Source organism: Zea mays, chromosome 2 (genome assembly GCF_902167145.1).
Source record: "Zea mays cultivar B73 chromosome 2, Zm-B73-REFERENCE-NAM-5.0, whole genome shotgun sequence".
Lineage (NCBI taxonomy): Eukaryota > Viridiplantae > Streptophyta > Magnoliopsida > Poales > Poaceae > Zea > Zea mays.
This window is the reverse complement of record NC_050097.1, coordinates 3,323,552-3,341,912: the sequence shown is the minus strand read 5'-3', so window position 1 is coordinate 3,341,912 and position 18,361 is coordinate 3,323,552. Positions and strand designations below refer to the sequence as shown.

General features: G+C 41.4%; 2 protein-coding genes across 2 annotated transcripts; one reads left to right on the top strand and one right to left on the bottom strand.

Moving 5' to 3' along the window:
• Nucleotides 1-275: 275 nt before the first annotated feature.
• Nucleotides 276-11,502, bottom strand: LOC103645796 (kinesin-like protein KIN-14I). Its single transcript, XM_020548072.2, has 23 exons — nt 10,716-11,502; nt 10,186-10,258; nt 9,063-9,194; nt 8,532-8,761; nt 8,130-8,457; nt 7,081-7,180; nt 6,749-6,930; nt 6,518-6,633; nt 6,310-6,412; nt 6,037-6,189; nt 5,810-5,956; nt 5,522-5,722; nt 4,739-4,903; nt 4,572-4,676; nt 4,337-4,477; nt 4,036-4,230; nt 3,831-3,957; nt 3,542-3,744; nt 3,219-3,401; nt 2,894-2,989; nt 2,074-2,271; nt 1,157-1,428; nt 276-734 (listed from the first exon to the last, which is right to left on the bottom strand). The coding sequence occupies exons 1-23, from the start codon at nt 10,889-10,891 to the stop codon at nt 542-544; spliced, it is 3,819 nt and encodes a 1,272-aa protein (XP_020403661.1). The 5' UTR covers nt 10,892-11,502; the 3' UTR covers nt 276-541.
• Nucleotides 11,503-16,557: 5,055 nt separating this feature from the next.
• Nucleotides 16,558-18,097, top strand: LOC100280519 (uncharacterized). The gene is made up of 3 exons (NM_001397555.1): nt 16,558-16,766; nt 16,860-17,098; nt 17,184-18,097. The coding sequence occupies exons 1-3, from the start codon at nt 16,593-16,595 to the stop codon at nt 17,752-17,754; spliced, it is 984 nt and encodes a 327-aa protein (NP_001384484.1). The 5' UTR covers nt 16,558-16,592; the 3' UTR covers nt 17,755-18,097.
• Nucleotides 18,098-18,361: the final 264 nt, after the last annotated feature.

The following is an 18,361-nucleotide window of genomic DNA, read 5'->3' as shown; positions in this document are numbered from 1 at the left end:
CGCGCCCAATTCCTTAAGAAAATATGTGAATTCGGTGTTCTTGCCGTGACAATCTACCAACCAACACAGGAAAGTGATTGCGTGCTTTCGTGCGACTGAGGAATCTTATTTTTGTGCTGCTTATTGTATAATTAACATTATTTCTGGAAATGTAGGTCAACTTGATGTTAGTTGCACAGACCACTGTATTCTGCCCATGTGAAGGCCAACTCATCTGACTTTGGAAGGTTTCTTTATGGTATGACGCCAAGGCATAGAGCAACACATCGCCAATCTCTCGTCAGCAAAGAAGCGATAATCAACTTTTTCCCCTTCTATCAATGTATGTGCTACATTCCTCTTTGTACAAGCAGGCTGGGCATCGCCGCCGCCATAGAAATAATACGTAGCTACTATACAATTAGTGTACACTTACAGGGCCGTCAGATGATATAGGAACATTCTGTTAGAGAGCGATCGCAGAACTCGTGGCAGTCACAAATGCTCATCGGCATCAATCACCTCTTCACCAGGTAATGGAAGAATGAAACCAGGAGCATCGTCAGCTAGTCATGCGATTGTCTGATCTCTCTTTTGAGATCCTCTCTTCCTGTATCTCCTCTAGTTCGTCCTCATCACTCCGCTTGCCTGCTTGCTCCTTCCAGTAGGCGATCAACTTCTTCAACCTCATGATTTCTTTTGGGGCAACATGCTTGCTCGTATCATTAACAATGCAACGAACCCGTGAAGCATACCTACAGGGTTTCAAAAATTATACTACCTCCCGTCCCAAAATATAATTCGTTTTAGACTAATCACATATTCATTAAATAACATATGAATGTAGTTTCCATGTATGTCTAGATTCATTATCATTTGAATGAACGTGGACAAAAAAAAGTAGGTTAGAAAGAACTATATTTTAGGACAGAGAGTATAAACAAAGCCACTGCACCATACCACAGGAATGTCATATATTCATACAAACTTCCAAAAAAATAGATTCCAATCAGTAGAAACGAAATTAACCTAACCATCATACCCATTTGATACGAACAATTGAAATGGTCGTCGATGGGAAAGCTAATATATCAAAACCACATAGATGGAAACAGTGACAAATAGCAAATCCAAGAGACGAGGGAACATAAGACTCAGTGAACAAAGAAGCACATACATTAGCGAGTTGTAAGTCTCCTCCAAGTTAGACTCAGCTGGTGAAACATTCACAAACATCAAGGTCTTCGCATTGCCTCCGAGAGAATCACTCATAAGCATTGTTAACTTATGGTTCCGGTAAGGTATATGTTGTCCATCAGAAGATAAAGCACCAATAACATCAGCCAAAGCAGAAAGAGATTTATTTATACTTTGCGCTTCTTTCAATTGCTTTCCTGCTGAACCTGATTTTTTCACCCTCTCAGAACCAGCAAGGTCCACAAAACTTAGCTGTTCAAACAGAGAAACACTGTCAATTCTTCCCTTTAATATGAAACAAACTTGGACATTAATTGCAACAGCTCAAGGACTTTAGTTCCAGCAGAAATATGAGAAATCACTACTTTCCCAAAGAACTGTCTGCAGCATATTAGTCTCTTTTGTTAGGTACACAATATTTTCTGCAGCTTGTCTGTTTGAAATAATCATATCAACTAAGAGGAACAACACAAAGAACTTCACACTAGCAGACTGTGTACTTCATATTAAATCACACACAAAATTAAAACATGCACTGAGACGCATATTGCATAGTATTGAAAAAATAATAATGAAATTCAAACATCATATGAATAATTTAGACTGTCAAAGGCCAAGATACTACAGAAAGCACATAATTGTTTAATCTTATGGAACAATTGAAATACGACTAGTTGAAGTGTGTTTTCCAGGTAATGTTCGCTAACAGCCTCCATCAAATCACAGGTATAGTATTTTCTACAGCATGCAAAAGTTCAACGATGTGCATGAAAGTACTTATAATATTTTTACAGGGAGACAGAACATTCAATATTTTTATTTCATTGTTATAGATGAAAGTATTGTCACTAGACTCGACCAAATTGGGGTTAAGTTCACAGCTTCATCCTGACATACCTTGCCTCTTGCATATGATTGAGTTTGGAGATTTGTACTTTCAATAATGATTGAAAGAATTAAATGAGACCTTGAACTCTCATCATTCATATTCGTTCCAGCAGTGTGCCTCCTCTCAGAACCTCTTGAGATTATAGCCCTCAGTTCCTCAATACTTGAAATGCTCACAACTGTTACATTTTCAACGGTAACAACACCCTAAAAAGTAGTATCGAGTAATTAATTAACCCGTGAGTATGAAAGGTTGTACATTGGTAAAAAAGAACACTTGTAAAATTCCCAATGGAAACTGCACAGATCAAGGTGATGGTTCGTTTGAATTACTACTAGCAGATATAGATATTTCAGAATTTGAACAGAATTATTATGGAGATGCAGAAACAAACTGTCCGAAAAGTACTAAAGCAAGTTATTTAGGGCTTGTTTGGAAGCACCCAGTTTCTAAGAAACTGGTTTATGGAAATTGAGGTGGTTCCAAACATAACATTTTATGCCTCAGTTTATAGAAATTAGATTCCCAGTTTCTTAAAAACCAAGAAGCTGCCCTCTCCTAGCTAAAAGATAAAAACCAGTTTCTTAAAAACTGGGTTGCTTCCAAACAGGACCTTAGTGTCAAAAAATGAGATGAATTAACTGCATGTCCTAGCAACTAACTAAGTATGAAACACAAACATCTGGATGCTACTGTTCCTGAAAAGCACAACAAGGTCCATAAGAAAAGTAATCAAATATGCAAAAAAAAGGTAGGGTAGCATATCCAGTGCACTGTAAGAACAAATAAATTAAATGAATATAGGAATTAGGAAAATAAATCTTATACCTTGGAATCTTTTTTTATCTCTAACTTCAGCTGCTTTGCATTTCTGGGCAATAACAGGTCCACAAGATTATCTTGATAAAGCTCCACCATATATGCCTGCGTATAAAACAGAATTTAAGGATAATATAGAAGGCATACTTGGATCTAAAGAACGTGTTAAAATATGTGAAAGTGTCAGATATAAATATAAGTCATTTTTTGCTTCTCAGACCATGTAAAATGCAAGAACAAAGTACTTGTCAACAATACAAATTAATGAGCCAAGATTAACAGATACGAATGAACAGAGCATATGCCTAACATGACAAACACATATTCCTCCTACCTTCAAAGAAAATGAATATTTGTTTCCATCGCGCTTTATCACCCTAAAAAGTTCAGATGTGGCCCTTGGAGTAAGACCAGGATTGTTTTCTGAACCATAAATAGTGAAAGTCTTTCCAGAACCAGTTTGGCCATACGCAAATATACAGACATTATATCCATCAACAGCTGATTGTACCAGATACTGCATCACATAAATTCAACAGATCATATGAAACCCAAAATGAACATAAATTCAACAGATCATATGAAGCCAACAATCTTAGAAATAAAATTTGTATTACCGACGGCATCAACACAAAAGATAGCATTTGAAATATTCACCTTAGTATCCTCAAAGACTTCTTCTTGACTTGTGTTTGCATCAAAAACACGATCATATATATGTTGCTTTGACTTTTCATCTTTCCATGGATGTGAAATTGTAAATTCATCAGGACTGCAAACTATATTTTTCTCCTCAAAAGAAAGTTCCTTGTCGCTTAGAGGGCGCAAGCGACAAAAAACTCTTATTTTTCCTTTCATATCTGTAAAGAGTTGGAACTAAGTCATGGTCAATTCATCACAAAACATCATAGCCATTACTAAGCACAAACATTAAATTCTGGTTTACCTTCAATTGTATTATAGTAACGCTTTCGTAGAACCTGTTCTTGCTTATAAAGATTCTCAAGTTCCACCAATTGTGCTCCTTGCCTTTTAAGAATCTCAACAGTCTGTTGATTCTTTCTGTCAACATCCTGAGACAATGCAAAATGAAAGAGTGTATTACTTTCTGAAAGACATAAAAACAAATGCAACTATTGTACATCTCGTACCGCTTTGAACTCTCTTAGCTCATCAAGTTCTTTCAGACTATTTTGCAAGCTATCAACCTCAGCATTTCTTACAGCAAGATTTGATTCAGCCACATTTAAGGATCGTGTAGCAACTTCCAATTTCTGCTCCAATTCAGCAATCTGAGATTTCAGTTTACAGCATTCATCCGCATAAACCTTTTCCATTGCGCTTTTCTGCATAATCATATAAACCATATTTCAGAAATATGAAATGAATAAACTTTTAACTCTGAAATCAGAACAGAAAAAAATAGCATAAAAAAGGAACAATAAGAATAACCTCTTCATTTTTCATTCTTTCAAGCCTTTGAACTTTCTGGTCAAGAATATTCTTTTCCAACATTAGCTTCTTTGAGACCTCTTTTGATGCATCAAGCTCTTTTTGGTATGATTTCAACTCCTCCTCAAGCTTGGCAAGCATCTTTTAGGCACAAAAGAGTAAAATGCATTAGAAGTTTGTAACAACTTTGCAGAAATAAGTGTGGACAAAGAAGTTATAAACAGGTCACAGATACCTCAATGTCATTATTGATGCTGCCTACAGTTGTCAATGTATCTCTCTCACGGCCCTGGCCACTAGTTAATCTGGTTTCAAGTCTACTTTTTTCCATCAGGGCAGCCTAAAAATGGAAAGTCAGATGATCCAAACAATTTTAACTAAATCTGCAACCTATCACCTTACCTGCAAAGCAGATTCTTTCTCATCACATAGAGATTTTAGCTTATCAAGCTCATTTTTTATGTCTTTGGAACTTTGTCGTTCAGATTGCAAGGTATCTCTTAGCCCTTCCAACTCTTCTTGCATCTCTGTTTCTTGTTTTGTCTTCAACTGTAAATCTTCTCGCAACTAAACATAATAGGAACACAATTATTTCGTCAACAAGATGTCTACTGTTATACATGTATTAAATGTACACTTTTATAAGATAGACATTTCCATTTTCTTAGCTATGCATTAGACAAAAGATAGGTTCAAAGATGTCCTGTGGCCGCACTCACATGACTACAGTGTAAGTGGCAATTGTAAACGGATTTGGGTACTCTACGAACACCTAAAAAGATATTCTTTATGACAATAAGATGTTCATGAATCATGAAGTTTAGCCATATTAACCAATATTTATCAATTATTGCCTACCTGACTAAATATGGTGTTCTGGAAATTTTAGTCTACTAGTCGGGCACATTATTTATTAACAAGAAGTGGAATGACAAAATGAATCTGTACAAGTTTCTTTTCGGTTAATTGTCATTTTGTCATTATGAGCAAACACACAAAGTGATCTGTAATTTTTAGCCACTACAGAACAGTATATTTTAATAGGCCAGGAGGACGATATTTGATTCAATTAACTGAAGCAACACTGCAACAGGAAATCCAAATGCAAAGAAATAGTCTAGAAATTTCAAGTTACACTAGCAAATACATTAGGTTGCCAGTTTTGTTCGTTGCAAATGTACTTACCTGATCTGCTTTCTTCTGAGAATCCTCGGCTGTTTTTGTCAGTTCTTGGACACGTTTTTCAAACATTTCGATATTTGGTGGCTTATATGCTTGGTTAACATCATTTTGTGATGTAACACTATTACCAGAGCGTGCTTTTGAATATCTGCGGAGCATGACATCATTTATATGTGTTTGAAGTGCTACACATATTTCCTCGCCCTAAAAAGTCATCGTTATTCTAACAGCTATGGATGATATAACAGGATCGGCTGTATTATAAACTATTGCCTCGAAGCTTTAGAATACCTGCTTTGTTTCAAATTGAAAGATATGAAGAACACCAGCAACCCGCATTTTAAAGAAGACAGCAGTATTGCTGCTACCAAATTGCATGATGTCTCTTAGTTCTGCAGAATGAAGATATTCCTTGGGAACCGGGCGGAAAAAGTGAACCTGCATTCATGCAGAAATTCAAGGTCAGTTTTACTTAGCAGAAAGAATATGAAGCTTCCATTACATGGTCGAGATCAGACCCCTCGTTTGTTGATCCCCAAAATAATTTTTCCAGGTAGCAATCCTATTGGATCATCAATCTTCCGAACACTGAAGAAAACAGAGTTCCCATATGGAAGAGTCCTTAAGATTCTGAGAAATTGTTGCCGTGCATCGTCCTTTGATAAGTGTTCCTGGAATCAAACAGAGTACTCAGGTAAGCTAGAGTTCTAACGAGGCTTTACCAATGTGAACGCAAATTGTAAATATATCGACAGACTAATAAATATAGAGTTCAAGAGATAGATAAATACCATTAACTGAAAGCGTGAAATGATGTCAAGCTCCCAGTCTCGCTTTGCTCTGGTAATCGCCACTTGTCTAGGAAGAAATCTCTCTAAAAGTGATATCCATTCACTGGTGAGAACAAAAAAACAGGGGGGACATTATTTTATTTACCACCAGAAATACTACACTGAAAAATGGCATGGGAATTCAGGTAGGACCTTAAGAAATACTTACACACAGGACTCAGGATTATCAATGAATCCAATCTCAACCAAGATCTGAAGAGCAGAGAGTTGTGAAGCATCATCCCTGCCGACAGGATAGTTTCCCAAAATGTAATCATGTTGCAACTGCAGAAAAATGATATTTGTTAGATCTATTCTGGAAACAATATTACTTGAGTAACAATAACACACAAACTGGCAGTCCTTCAGTTAGCTAGCTATGAATACTATCAACCAGTACCTGGACATATGATAGCTGAACAAACATTGGATCAGTCACAGCCTCATCCGACTCACGGAAGAGACGTTTCTTGAATACGAGTTTGCAATGAAGAATTTCTCCTTTGTTGCGATCCTTAGCTGATTTGAATTCAGATAGCAAGTCACCAATATATTTGTTATCATCTAATCCAATGTATTCCTCTGCATATAAAAGATAAAGAAATGCACCGTGTTACTTGAAATTTTTCTACAAAATCCACCTATGTTTCCTCCTGCTCCATGATATCCAAACCACATGCATTAATTAAATTAAGAAATAGAAAAGAAAAAACAATATGGATTGGTAATTACCATTGCCAATCTCTGAAGACTTCGATCCATTAACAACCTTCCGACATTCAAATAGGCTGAAGCTAGAATACACTGAAAGTTTGATAATGCCAGCAAGTTCCTATCATTAAATCGATTATTTTGTTTCATTAGTACATTATAATTTCAAATGATATTGTAAATTTGCAAAGTTCACAAGAAATTGCAGTCAGGTCCAGTGTTTGTTTTTCTGCCCTCCAGGGCTTTGTATTTCGGTCTATTTTGGACCTTTCCTTTCTTAATATAATGATGTGCAGCTCTACTGCGTGATCGAGAAAAAAAACAAAAAATTGTGCAACAGATCTTATGACAGAACTGTTTAAGGGAAGTACAACAATATAACAGATAAATATCATCACATAACACTGAACTTTTGTAATGCGGCTGAATATATGCCACTTGCCAACAGAGAAAAGGAGGGATAAAACTACTCCAGAGAATTGGAAGTAAAACAATATTTCAGTCAATCACAAAATTCCATTAGTTCTAGAATTCAAACAACAAAAAAAATAGCAAGTGGACAATAACCAAAACGCGCCATCCATGTGGCATTGTGGCATAAAGCTACAAGTTACAACATCTTTGCAAGGTTGAGTTGAAGCCAAGAAGGTGCTCACACTAAGATATATATATATATAACCTGATTCTAAATGGAGGTCAACTCAACTTTCCAAGGGTCAGAGTTTTTATGCTTCTTGACTGCATCTTTACAACATCTTTGGAAAGTTTAAATTTTAGACTGCATCTTTACAACATCAAGCTACAAGTTACAACATCTTTGGAAAGTTTAAATTTTAGACTGCATCTGCTAGTATAAATATGCCTGCATTCTATGACAGAGCAATAGAGCATTTTTTGCTTACCACGTCCTAATTAATAGCACAATATTCAGAAGCACTTCACACAAGCCACTTATATTATATATGTTATCGCTGAATTCCAACAACAATGTTACATTCTTCTAAAAGATTTTTGAAGGTATTGAGCATATATCAATTCTAAAACTAATAGCTAAGGGAAAATGCATTTACCTCAACAGCATCAGCAACAGTTGTTGCCATGTCATAGGTGATCTCTTCAAATGTTTCATCCAAGAAAAATACAATTGTTGTAAGCTTCCGGCTTGTTAAGAGAGCTTCTATTTCCTCCCATGCAGGAATTGTAATCCTAGGACCCGCCTTGACTGATCGTTTTAATGCATTTAGTGTGTTCAGTGCTAGAACTCGAACATCAGCATCAGTTGTGGCTCCATGGGCAACAAAGTGAATATACTCAGACAAGTATGCCCCAATATCTTTGCTTGGTGGCATGGATGATGCACACAGGTACATAAGCTCCCAAGCTCTTATTGACCAACCCCTGCAGGTACAATAAAATATAATTCCTACAATGGTATACACATATGCTTGCCATCCATGAGAAGCTCAACTCACCTATCAGGATTGTTACGTGTTTGTTTTGAAATCTGTGCAAAGAGTTCATCTCGAAGTTCAGAACGCTTTAACGTATGCTTGTAGAGCTTCTCAACAAATTCTATTCTCTCCTCCAAACTAATTATTGCTGGTGAATCGATGCCCATGTACTTTAGTATGACATGGAACAACTTAATCGAGCGGCTTACAAGGTCATTGCTTATCTTTAGTAATGAAGTTGGAATAGAATCCTGCAGGAGATAAAAAGAATCAACAAATTAGCAGAACAAAATGATAGATGTGATTTAATGTGAGATATTGACCTTAAGCTTTACCATAGAAGTTTAGAAGAAAGATAAGTTGAAACAAGTGCAGCAGTGTAACTTCACAAGCCAGACCCAGTGCCCGGGGACTACTGGGGTCTAGGGAAAGGATAAACCGAGGCAAGCCTTCCTCCCACAGATATGGAGAGGCTGCTAGCTCTCACCACCGCACCAAGCCTGCCCTTCAGCAGCGTAACTTCACAAATGGAATGAAATTTGAGAGCATCACCTTTTGAAAGCACAGCATATCTTCCAAAGTGAACTTCTCGCGAGTTTGTGGCCCAACAGACTTTTTAGAAAAAAATCCACGTTTTCCAGCTGAATGAATCTGCTTTTGCATTGCTTTGAGAAAACCCTCGACCTGTTATTTTCAAGCACTGGTATCAGAGTGGGAATCAGAGCATTTCTTACAATATCAAATTCGATAACTGTACTTTATAGAACCCTAATGGACATTTTGGTTAGCCTGCATGATGCTTACGGTATCTGCTGGTATTCCCTAATTGAATTTCCTTGTCTCTAATGCCAGTAACAATGATAAATGATGGTAAATTAACCAATTGAATGGTAAGAGTATACAGGGTACAGTTTTCGTATTTTTGTGCATGTAGAAGAGAATGTAACGCTTAACCTTGAATGTGGTGCTGATTGTTCTTACTTTCCATTCACCTCTCAATATCTAAAGAACATTATGTAGAGATTATGTAGGACTAATCGACATTATGCTTGTTACAGTCTATTTGAATTGTAACATAGTGATGTATAGTTTCCTTATGATAGGATTAGAGCTCCTATCAGAGAGACTGCACATATTGTAGGGATGAGGCGTTGCGGGCTGGCGCAGGGGCGCCGTGGCCGTGCTGTTCTTCGGCGGACGCTGGACAACGGCTTTGGCAGAAGAAAACACGTCTGCTTCCTTTGGAGGAAGTACACTAAATAGTTTTCTGCTTAATTCATATAGAGTGGTGCTTACAAGTATTTATACTCCCTTCTAGTCCTTATCTAAAGAGATCAAATCTGAGATCTCCTCTTTTCTCTCTAACAAATCTTATCTCCTTAATATTCTAATCCTTATCTAACTAATCTGCATGCCTATTATTGGCCGCCGCCTCTGCTGTTGTCCGGCGCCTGTAGTGGCGGCCGGTCATAACACCCTACCTCGTTTTTGTTTCCACCAAACTGACAACTAGGGGTACCTTTCGACTTTCGTGCAAACCATAAACAAGAATAATGCATTTGTCTCGATGCTAAAGTTAAAAAATTCCAAATCAACCAGTGTTGGATATTCTTTCATTTCAAAAAAAAAAAAGTGATCGCATTGGTAAGGATGCTACAACGTAGTAGTCACGTACCTGAAATCGATCAATTAATGGAATAGCTCCAGCAAGCTCAGGAGGTATGGACATTGACAAAGTTGACGGTGTACTGCAAAAACAGTAAGCCCAGATAGTAGATATGAATCACATCCGACCTTGGCACACGAATGTGGCAGTGGCACAGAAGAAAACAATGTACGCTGTGTGGTGTCTTCGCTACAAAACAACTAGCACAAAAATTGGTACCTGACGCACTTAACAAGTAGGGTTGGTAGGCCATGGATTACGAGCACAGCACACATAGCCAATTATAGCAACATTAACACGATACAGCAATTAAACAAATTACAAATCCTAGCCATCAGCCCGACTTTTTCCCCCAACTTTACACTAGGCAGGCAGGGAACTCTTTTGGCAATCATCGTACGCAGAGCCATCCGAACCGGTAATTAAAGTTGACTAAAGTTCAACTCACGGGCAATTATAGCACAGCATGAAATCAACTCGGAAGTTCCCGAAGCAGCGGCAGGAGACGGCGAAGGAAATGGAGGGAGGTGGGGACTCACGGGGGCGCGAAGCTGTAGCCGTCGCTGTCGTACCCGTCGGCGGCGGCGCCGTTGGCGGTGGAGGCCGCCGAGCCTTGCGGCGGCGTGGCGGCGGCGGCACCGCCGCCGTTGCTGATGCTGACGGAGGCGCCGTTCGGCGCCTGGTGCTGCGCGGGCCCCGCCCCGCCGGCCGCCATCTTCACGCGCTGTACTTCTCCTCCGCCTCCGCCTCCTCCTCCTCAGGAGCGAGCTACCGAGCTAGTAGTAGTAAAGCCTCCCCGAAGCCACAATCAACCTCAGGGCCATCGAGTCCTCGCGTCCAGCGGCAGCAGGTCACCGCCGAGCAGCAGGTCCGCAATCGCCATCACCGCCGCAAGCGTCGAAGCCAATCCCGCGACACGGCCTCAGATCGAAAACGCCACGGGGAGGCGGCGCCTGGAAGGTCCGAGCTCTGAGCTCCGGATACCGGGACCGCCCTCGAGTCGGCGCGGCGAGCGGGTGGACAAACGGAGCAAGCCCCCGGCAATGCGAGCGGTATAAGTAAGTCGGCTGTGAGTCCCGACAGGCGCACGGTCGGCGAGGAGAGGGAGGCTCGGACCAGGTCGCGGGCGCCTCGTCCGGCCGCGGCCGGCAGGACGAGATCCGGAGCCGAGGAGGGGGACGACGGGACGAGGTGTGGAGAGGGAGGGAGGAGAGAGGGCAGGCGGGCTCACGAGGGGGCGGTACTGCTATGGCGAGGCGGAGGCGGAGGCGGAAGGCTGCCGTACCAGCGGATTAAACAAAAACAGGCGCCGTGGGCCCCCCTTCCGTTCCGCTGTTGTTTTGCCCCCTCCCCGTGTCCTCCTTGCCGCGCAAGCGCTCATGATTTTTGGGAGGCCGGCCGCCGGCGTGGGCTGCTGGGTCTGGGAAGGAACGGATTAGTAGAATTTTTCAGCGAACGGTTAAAGAGATCTTCAACAGAAATTTTGGCTGGACGCTGATGAATAATCGCTTATGTTTCTAATGCCGAGCGCGTTGTTTTTTTGGTTATGTGATCTGGATGCTGAAAGGATGCTTGCCGGTGTTCAATTTCTGTTCTTTAGCTTGTCTGGTTTCTCTCAGGATTGTATTGGTCTGGTAGCTGTGGGCCCTTACCAATTTCTTGTTTGGGTGATTGGGAGTGTTTACATTCTGGTTAGAAGGTCTGTTTGGTTTCTGATCTCTACTATGATCCAAAACTGTTATGGATAGTTAGAGTATGACTGTTAGCTTGATGAGCTAAGTATTGTAATAAGTAGTATGTTCTGTTGGAGTCTGTTAAACTGTGGTCCTATTTCTTAATGAAATAGGGGGTATCCTTTGCTGTTAAAAAAATAACTTTGGGGATTAGAACTGGAATGACTAATGAGGCAGAACGGGGCCACGAGCGGAGGGCGGGGACCCGTCCGGCGGGTAGGCAGGCACAGGATGGTATGGGATTGGATGGGTCACGTGTTTGGTTAGAGGATAAACTAGGATGAAGTGGGGTCATTCGATTTTTTTGACCATACCATCACTAAAAATTACTTTGGTGTTTATCTTATTCGCGCGTGACTATCATTCAAACATTATAGAAAATGTGGATGTCCTTCTGTCGTGGTTTCGGAAACCGGCGGACAATAACATTTGTGTTCGGCAGGTCGGCAGGGGTGCTAGCGTGGACTCGCTCTAAATGGTGAGCCACGAGGGCTCGAAGGTGGATCTGATACGGGGTTATACTGATTCATGCTAGAGCCATAGTACAGTGTAGTGTTGATTATAGTATTGTTTTAGTATTGCTTGAAGCGTTTTACAATTTGTTCTAGGTCCGCCTTGACCCAAGGCCTATGTAGAATGTAGTTGCGCTCGGGGGTTAGGAGCCCAAGACAATTCATTGAACTAAGATAAATTTTTAGAGAATTGTTGGCTATATTCCGGGTACTTTATACTAATTGTACACGGGTAGGGTTTAATAAGTACGTACTCGTACCTGTTAGTTTCTCTTTTTCTCCTATTAACAGACCCGTGAGTATAAGTCCTCTAATGGAGTAATTATCCACCGTGTACCGCGTAATGGGTCCTCATTGCCATATTTACTGGGTACCTTACCCACTAATCCATAGTCGTCCATTAGACATGGCTAGGGATGGCAATTGGGCGGGTAGTATACGGATATATAGTTCGTAAATCTATATACGCGAGACAAAACTTAACCTATACCTGTATGCATAAACGTTCGTGGGTATGAATCTGTACCCGTACCCTATACTACAATTTTAGCATTCAACACCAAACAACAATTTTATCACATTTCAAAATAATTATCATTATACCAGCATCAAATGATAATTTTAGCACCAAACAACATATCATAGATAAAAATTGAAAAATAAGAATTTATGATAATATATTAAATCCGGATGGCTCATATGTCATATATCTATTAAATAACTAGTATGGATATACCTACGAAAAAACTATCCACAGAACATACTTTATTATAATAATAATCGTACACATGGTTCCGGATACCAAATTCTATCATGCTTATAACCAGTAGATAATTATTCACGGTTATTTATTTATACTCGTACCCATTGCCATGATTAGCCATGGCCGGCTGGCCGCATGAGGCATGGCATGCACGACAGGACGATAGAGAGAGGGGGTACGTACGTACGGTGGCACCAACCGCCGGCGTCCACGGTCCCGGTCGGCATTATTCCAGATTCCAACGGAACAGGGCGTGTCAGGTTGGATTTGTTCGCGCTATCCTAGTCCTACTGTACCTAGACGATGGGCCCCTCATATACATCTGGACCGGACCCTTTCATGTCGCCACGACGAAACGCGTATGATTTCATGGCACACTGTTCGATTGTTAATAGAGACGGGCCACACGCGGTCTGTCGCACGGAACGACCACGGGTAAAAAAAAAAGAACAGGGGCCGCAGCGCACACAGCTTGCTTGCCCTGCTGTGCGTCGTCACGCAGATTCCATCCGTTTTGGATTTTTTTTGCCTGCGGTCACCACACGTGCTACGTATACGTGCAAAAGGGCAGTGCGAGGCGATACCATCGATAGCCAGGCTTGCGTACTACTACCGGGGCTCAGCCGGACCGACGCTGACCTCACCTAGTCAGTCACCTACTCACCTGGCTCTGCATTTTTTCTTCTTCTGAAACATAGAATACAGTGGGTTGGGCGCCGGTCTGCCGCTGAACGCTGATCCACCATTCGGTCGAGGTCGGCCCGCCCGCCACCCCGTGCTTGGACTCCCGTCCACCGCAGGTCGCACAGCCCAAATCGCTCGCTCGCTCGCCGCCGCGTCGGTATCGTGTGCGGGTCGCGTCGGTATCGTGTGCGGCGATTATTTTCATACAGTATTTTTATTTAAAAAAACGTGCACGATCCTATGGCTATGTGCACATGCGGTGGGCAGACGACAAGGCGTAATCGAGTCAATTACGGCACGAACAACATTTATGTTACAAACACAAGAGAAAATTATACTTTGGCCATTCGTCTCGTGATAACAAATACAAATATATCAATTATCAAAAGACAATAAGACAAAAACCAAATCTAAAACAGTTACCAACCTTGTAATACAAATCATAACTCACAAGTCACAATTATTTTAGCTTAGTAATAGTTCTAGACTACTCAGATACACATTGCGGTTTCTTATCGGGTCCCTAATAGAGCCGAGGTTCCCCCATCGGTAAACAAGTGTTGTCTCAATGGAGAACAGGGAAGCTGCGATTTGGCGTTTGGCAAATGCGCATCGAAGCAACGCGCGCCCCGCACCGTCCGACCTACGGCACGGTCGGACCACCACGTTGTCCACGGACACACCAGAACGCCGCGCCCGCTACAGTACTCTTAAGCGAGTTTCCTAGGACGAAAATCCCGAACGAATGAGGGACCCACCTAAAAACCCGAAGCCTGCTCCGTCTCGCAATACGACATTGGGAGCCAGGAGCTGACCACAGCGCCACGACAATGCCGACAACCAACGATGCCTACTACTCGAGCTTAAAGTGGGCCCGGAACGGAGCCCACCCCGCAATATTTATTACCTAATGGAGTTTCTTTGCAGAATAACTAGATAAAATAAACTATATGACGACAACGATCCTCCACAACAATATATACCTCTCTGAACTCTTCGTAGTAGTCCTTTTCCTCCGGTACCTATTTTTGACATGGTGTGATTATAGTAAGGGTGAGCTCTCATATGATCATCGCTCAACAAGTATGAGTAAAATGTGTAGTGTAAGGCTTGCCAAGGAATATGGTTGAGGCTGAACATTGCTTTTAATTTGTTGGTCAAAGTTTTATTAGCAATTACTAATACCAACCCAATTAATAATCGTAACCAAATTGTTGCTCATAAGACAACCACATGCATATGTCAAGTTAAGTTTACTTTCATAAATCAGTCATGCGAGAGTCTAAGCCGCTTTTAACCATGAGCACAACTGATATAATAGTTTTACACTCTTCAGAGGTTGCACATCTTTACCCACAAATCGTGTTACCCATTTGTCAGGAGTTTACGACTTCCCATTCATCTCTACCAAGGAGATGGCAAGGTCCTATCACAAGGCCTTTACAAAGTTATACTAGCATAAGAAAACTCGCTACAAATTCAAGATGAAGGGGTACATGCCTTTCCATGGCCTAAAACTTCATCGCAGCAAATTTCCAGCAAGCACTATACTTGCTCGACACTTACCTGCTTGCCAATTTCAGGTAAGGTTCCCAGACACTAGCTTTTCTAATTAATTAGCCAAGACCAGAGTCATATAGTCTTGTAGTAGCATTATTTTCCCATGTGGTTTTCCATGTTCCAATTAAACAAAATATTTTTTTTTCATGCATAAATATAAAACCAACAAGCTTAATAGGGCACAATCATATGTACCATTAATCCCAAACCAAGGAGATGTAACTTCAAAGGTAAGAAAATTCTTATTAAAAGATATTCTAAATTCAACATCTTTTGAAATTTTTTACCGAATTCCTAAAACAAGATTTTGGAGGTGTTACATGTAGTTTGGAATGCATTAACACCCTAGATAATTACATTGAGCCCAACATATTGTATATGTCTAATATATGTATAGCACAAGACGGGAATAAGAGCTTTTATAAGTGTCTCTATCATATCCGTTGTTATCTGTAATGAGAAAGCACCCCTGATTATTGTCATAGTTATTTGTACGGGATAATTGAATAACGAGATATTACCCCCAAGCAATTTAAATATCTGTAACAGTTTCCGCTGTAAAAATTTATTGATCTGTCGTCGAGTGTCCGCACACAAAACTCCCTGAATCTAGACTGGGGCCAGCACAAAAAAAAAAAAAAAAAACCGGTCGGCATCCACCATGCTGCCATCGTCGTCCGACATCCCCCCCTGTGGGCTGGACCAATCTTTCTACGTTATGCCCATATGAGACCCCCTGTGGGCTTCCGTCGCAGTGAACACGCACGCAGAATGAAACCCCACCAAAAGCAGCCTTTTCGGGATCACCATCTACAACTGACCAGTCTTTCAGCGTTATTCGACCCTGCCTGGGATGGGGGATATGGAGAACTGAAGAAAAGCGGCTGAGCCACAGAATGAATATGATACAGTTACTTGCACATCACCAGGGTCATCTTCTGGACAGGCATACTGACAAATGCGTGCATGGACGGATGCCCGTCGACCGCCTTTAATTTGGTGGAGCAAAGCGCAGGTCCAGGTGAAGACCATCAGGTGTTTGTACACTTCTGTACTCTCCTCCTCATTCCTTAGTGGCCAACGGATCTCAGGACCCTATAAGTAAGTCCCTTCCGTATTCTGGTTCTGAAACAGTAGCTGCCCTGCCTGACTCCTGCCTCCAGCATGTCCGACCTGTCAAGGACTGTTCCTCAGGAGCAGCTCGTGTCCCAGGACCTGCTGCACCTCTCGCCAACGCCCGTGATCAACCTTGGCCACCTCAGCCTTGATGATTCCGTGACGCGATCTGGCGTGATCAACCAAATCGCCAGAGCATGCCATGATCTAGGGTACTTCCAGGTACGTACTTCGCTTAATCAAGACGAACGAACACTGTGCTACACTTCTTTATTTCGCTTTCCAAACCTCCGGCTCACTGCTCCATTCTTGCAGGTTACAAACCATGGGATCAGTCAATCCGTCATGGATTGTGCTGTTGAAGCAGCTTCAGATTTCTTCCAACTACCAAGTGAGGCAAAGGAACAGTTCGCATCACAGGACCTCCGCAAACCTGTTAGATATGACACCAGCTCTAAAGATAGCATTAGCATGTCACGGGCATTCCTAAAGCATTATGCCCATCCGCCCAGAGACTGGATTCAGTATTGGCCAGACAAACCACCAATCTACAGGTAAAACCTTTTTTTTCTTTCTTTTTTTCCAATACATGCTTGTAATTAAGAACTGACGTGCCCTCCTTTTGTTTACTGAAATCAGGGAATACATGGGAAAGTATGCTGTTGAAGTAAGGAGGGTGGCTTTGCATCTGATGCAGGCAATACTAGAAGGCCTAGGATTGGGCAAGGAATACATGAACGAGAAATTTCAGCAAGGCTCACAACTACTGTCAGTGAACTGCTATCCTAAAGCATCACAAGACGCCATGACTATAGGGCTGGCTCCACACTCTGATTATGGATTTCTTACCATCTTGCTCACAAGTTGCCAGGGCCTTGAAGTTGTTGACCGCAGCAGCAACAACTGGAAAACAGTCCAGCAACTTCCGCATGCGTTGCATGTCCATGTAGGAGACCACATGGAAGTCCTGAGCAATGGTCAAATCAAAACAGTTGTGCACCGTGCTGTTTTGAATCCCGAAGAAGCAAGGATTTCTATAGCAAGCATTCATGGTTTTGAGCTACACGAGAAGGTCGCCTGTGCCAAGGAGCTTGTGGATGAACAAAATCCCCCAAAATACAAAGAGAGCAGCTTTACTGACTTCCTCGACCATCTCACAGCTAATATGGACAACAAGAACAGGAATTTTCTTGAAAGCCTCAGAATGTAAGGACTAGAAGCCCTAATTTGGTACAACCTTAACTACAAGTCCAAAAGGTGGTAAGACAACATCCTATGTCTACTTTAGAGTTCAGACTAATGCTCTAAACTTCTATGTCCTTGTTGCTTTGATAAAGAGGTGCTAACTTCGTCATATTGGGGATATGTATGTAGTTCTGGTATAAAATTTTAAACCATCCAATCATGCAGGTTAACTGGTGCGTTGATATCTGAGAAAGCAGATCGAGCTAAGGTTTACTGTCACATGTTGAACTGAAGTGTCCATGTATTTTTTTTAACGAAATGAAGTGTCCATGTAATATTCAATAAAGCCCTGTATGTGGCTGCTGGTGTCCATTCCAGTTTTACATGAAGCATAGAAAACTCGCATGTGTAATCATCTTTGGCCATTATTTTCAAGACCACAATCTATAGGCTCAAAAAATGCCTTTGTAACGTGGTGTGGATGTGAAAATGTCTTAAAATATTTTATAAATTGAGCATGTTAATTGAAGGACAAGACTGAGGTTCCCAATGTGAGGTCACGGATCATAAGCCTGCATAAAGTGGTCGACATCACTAAAGTTGAAGCCCTTGTCATTCCACGGTAATGTCAT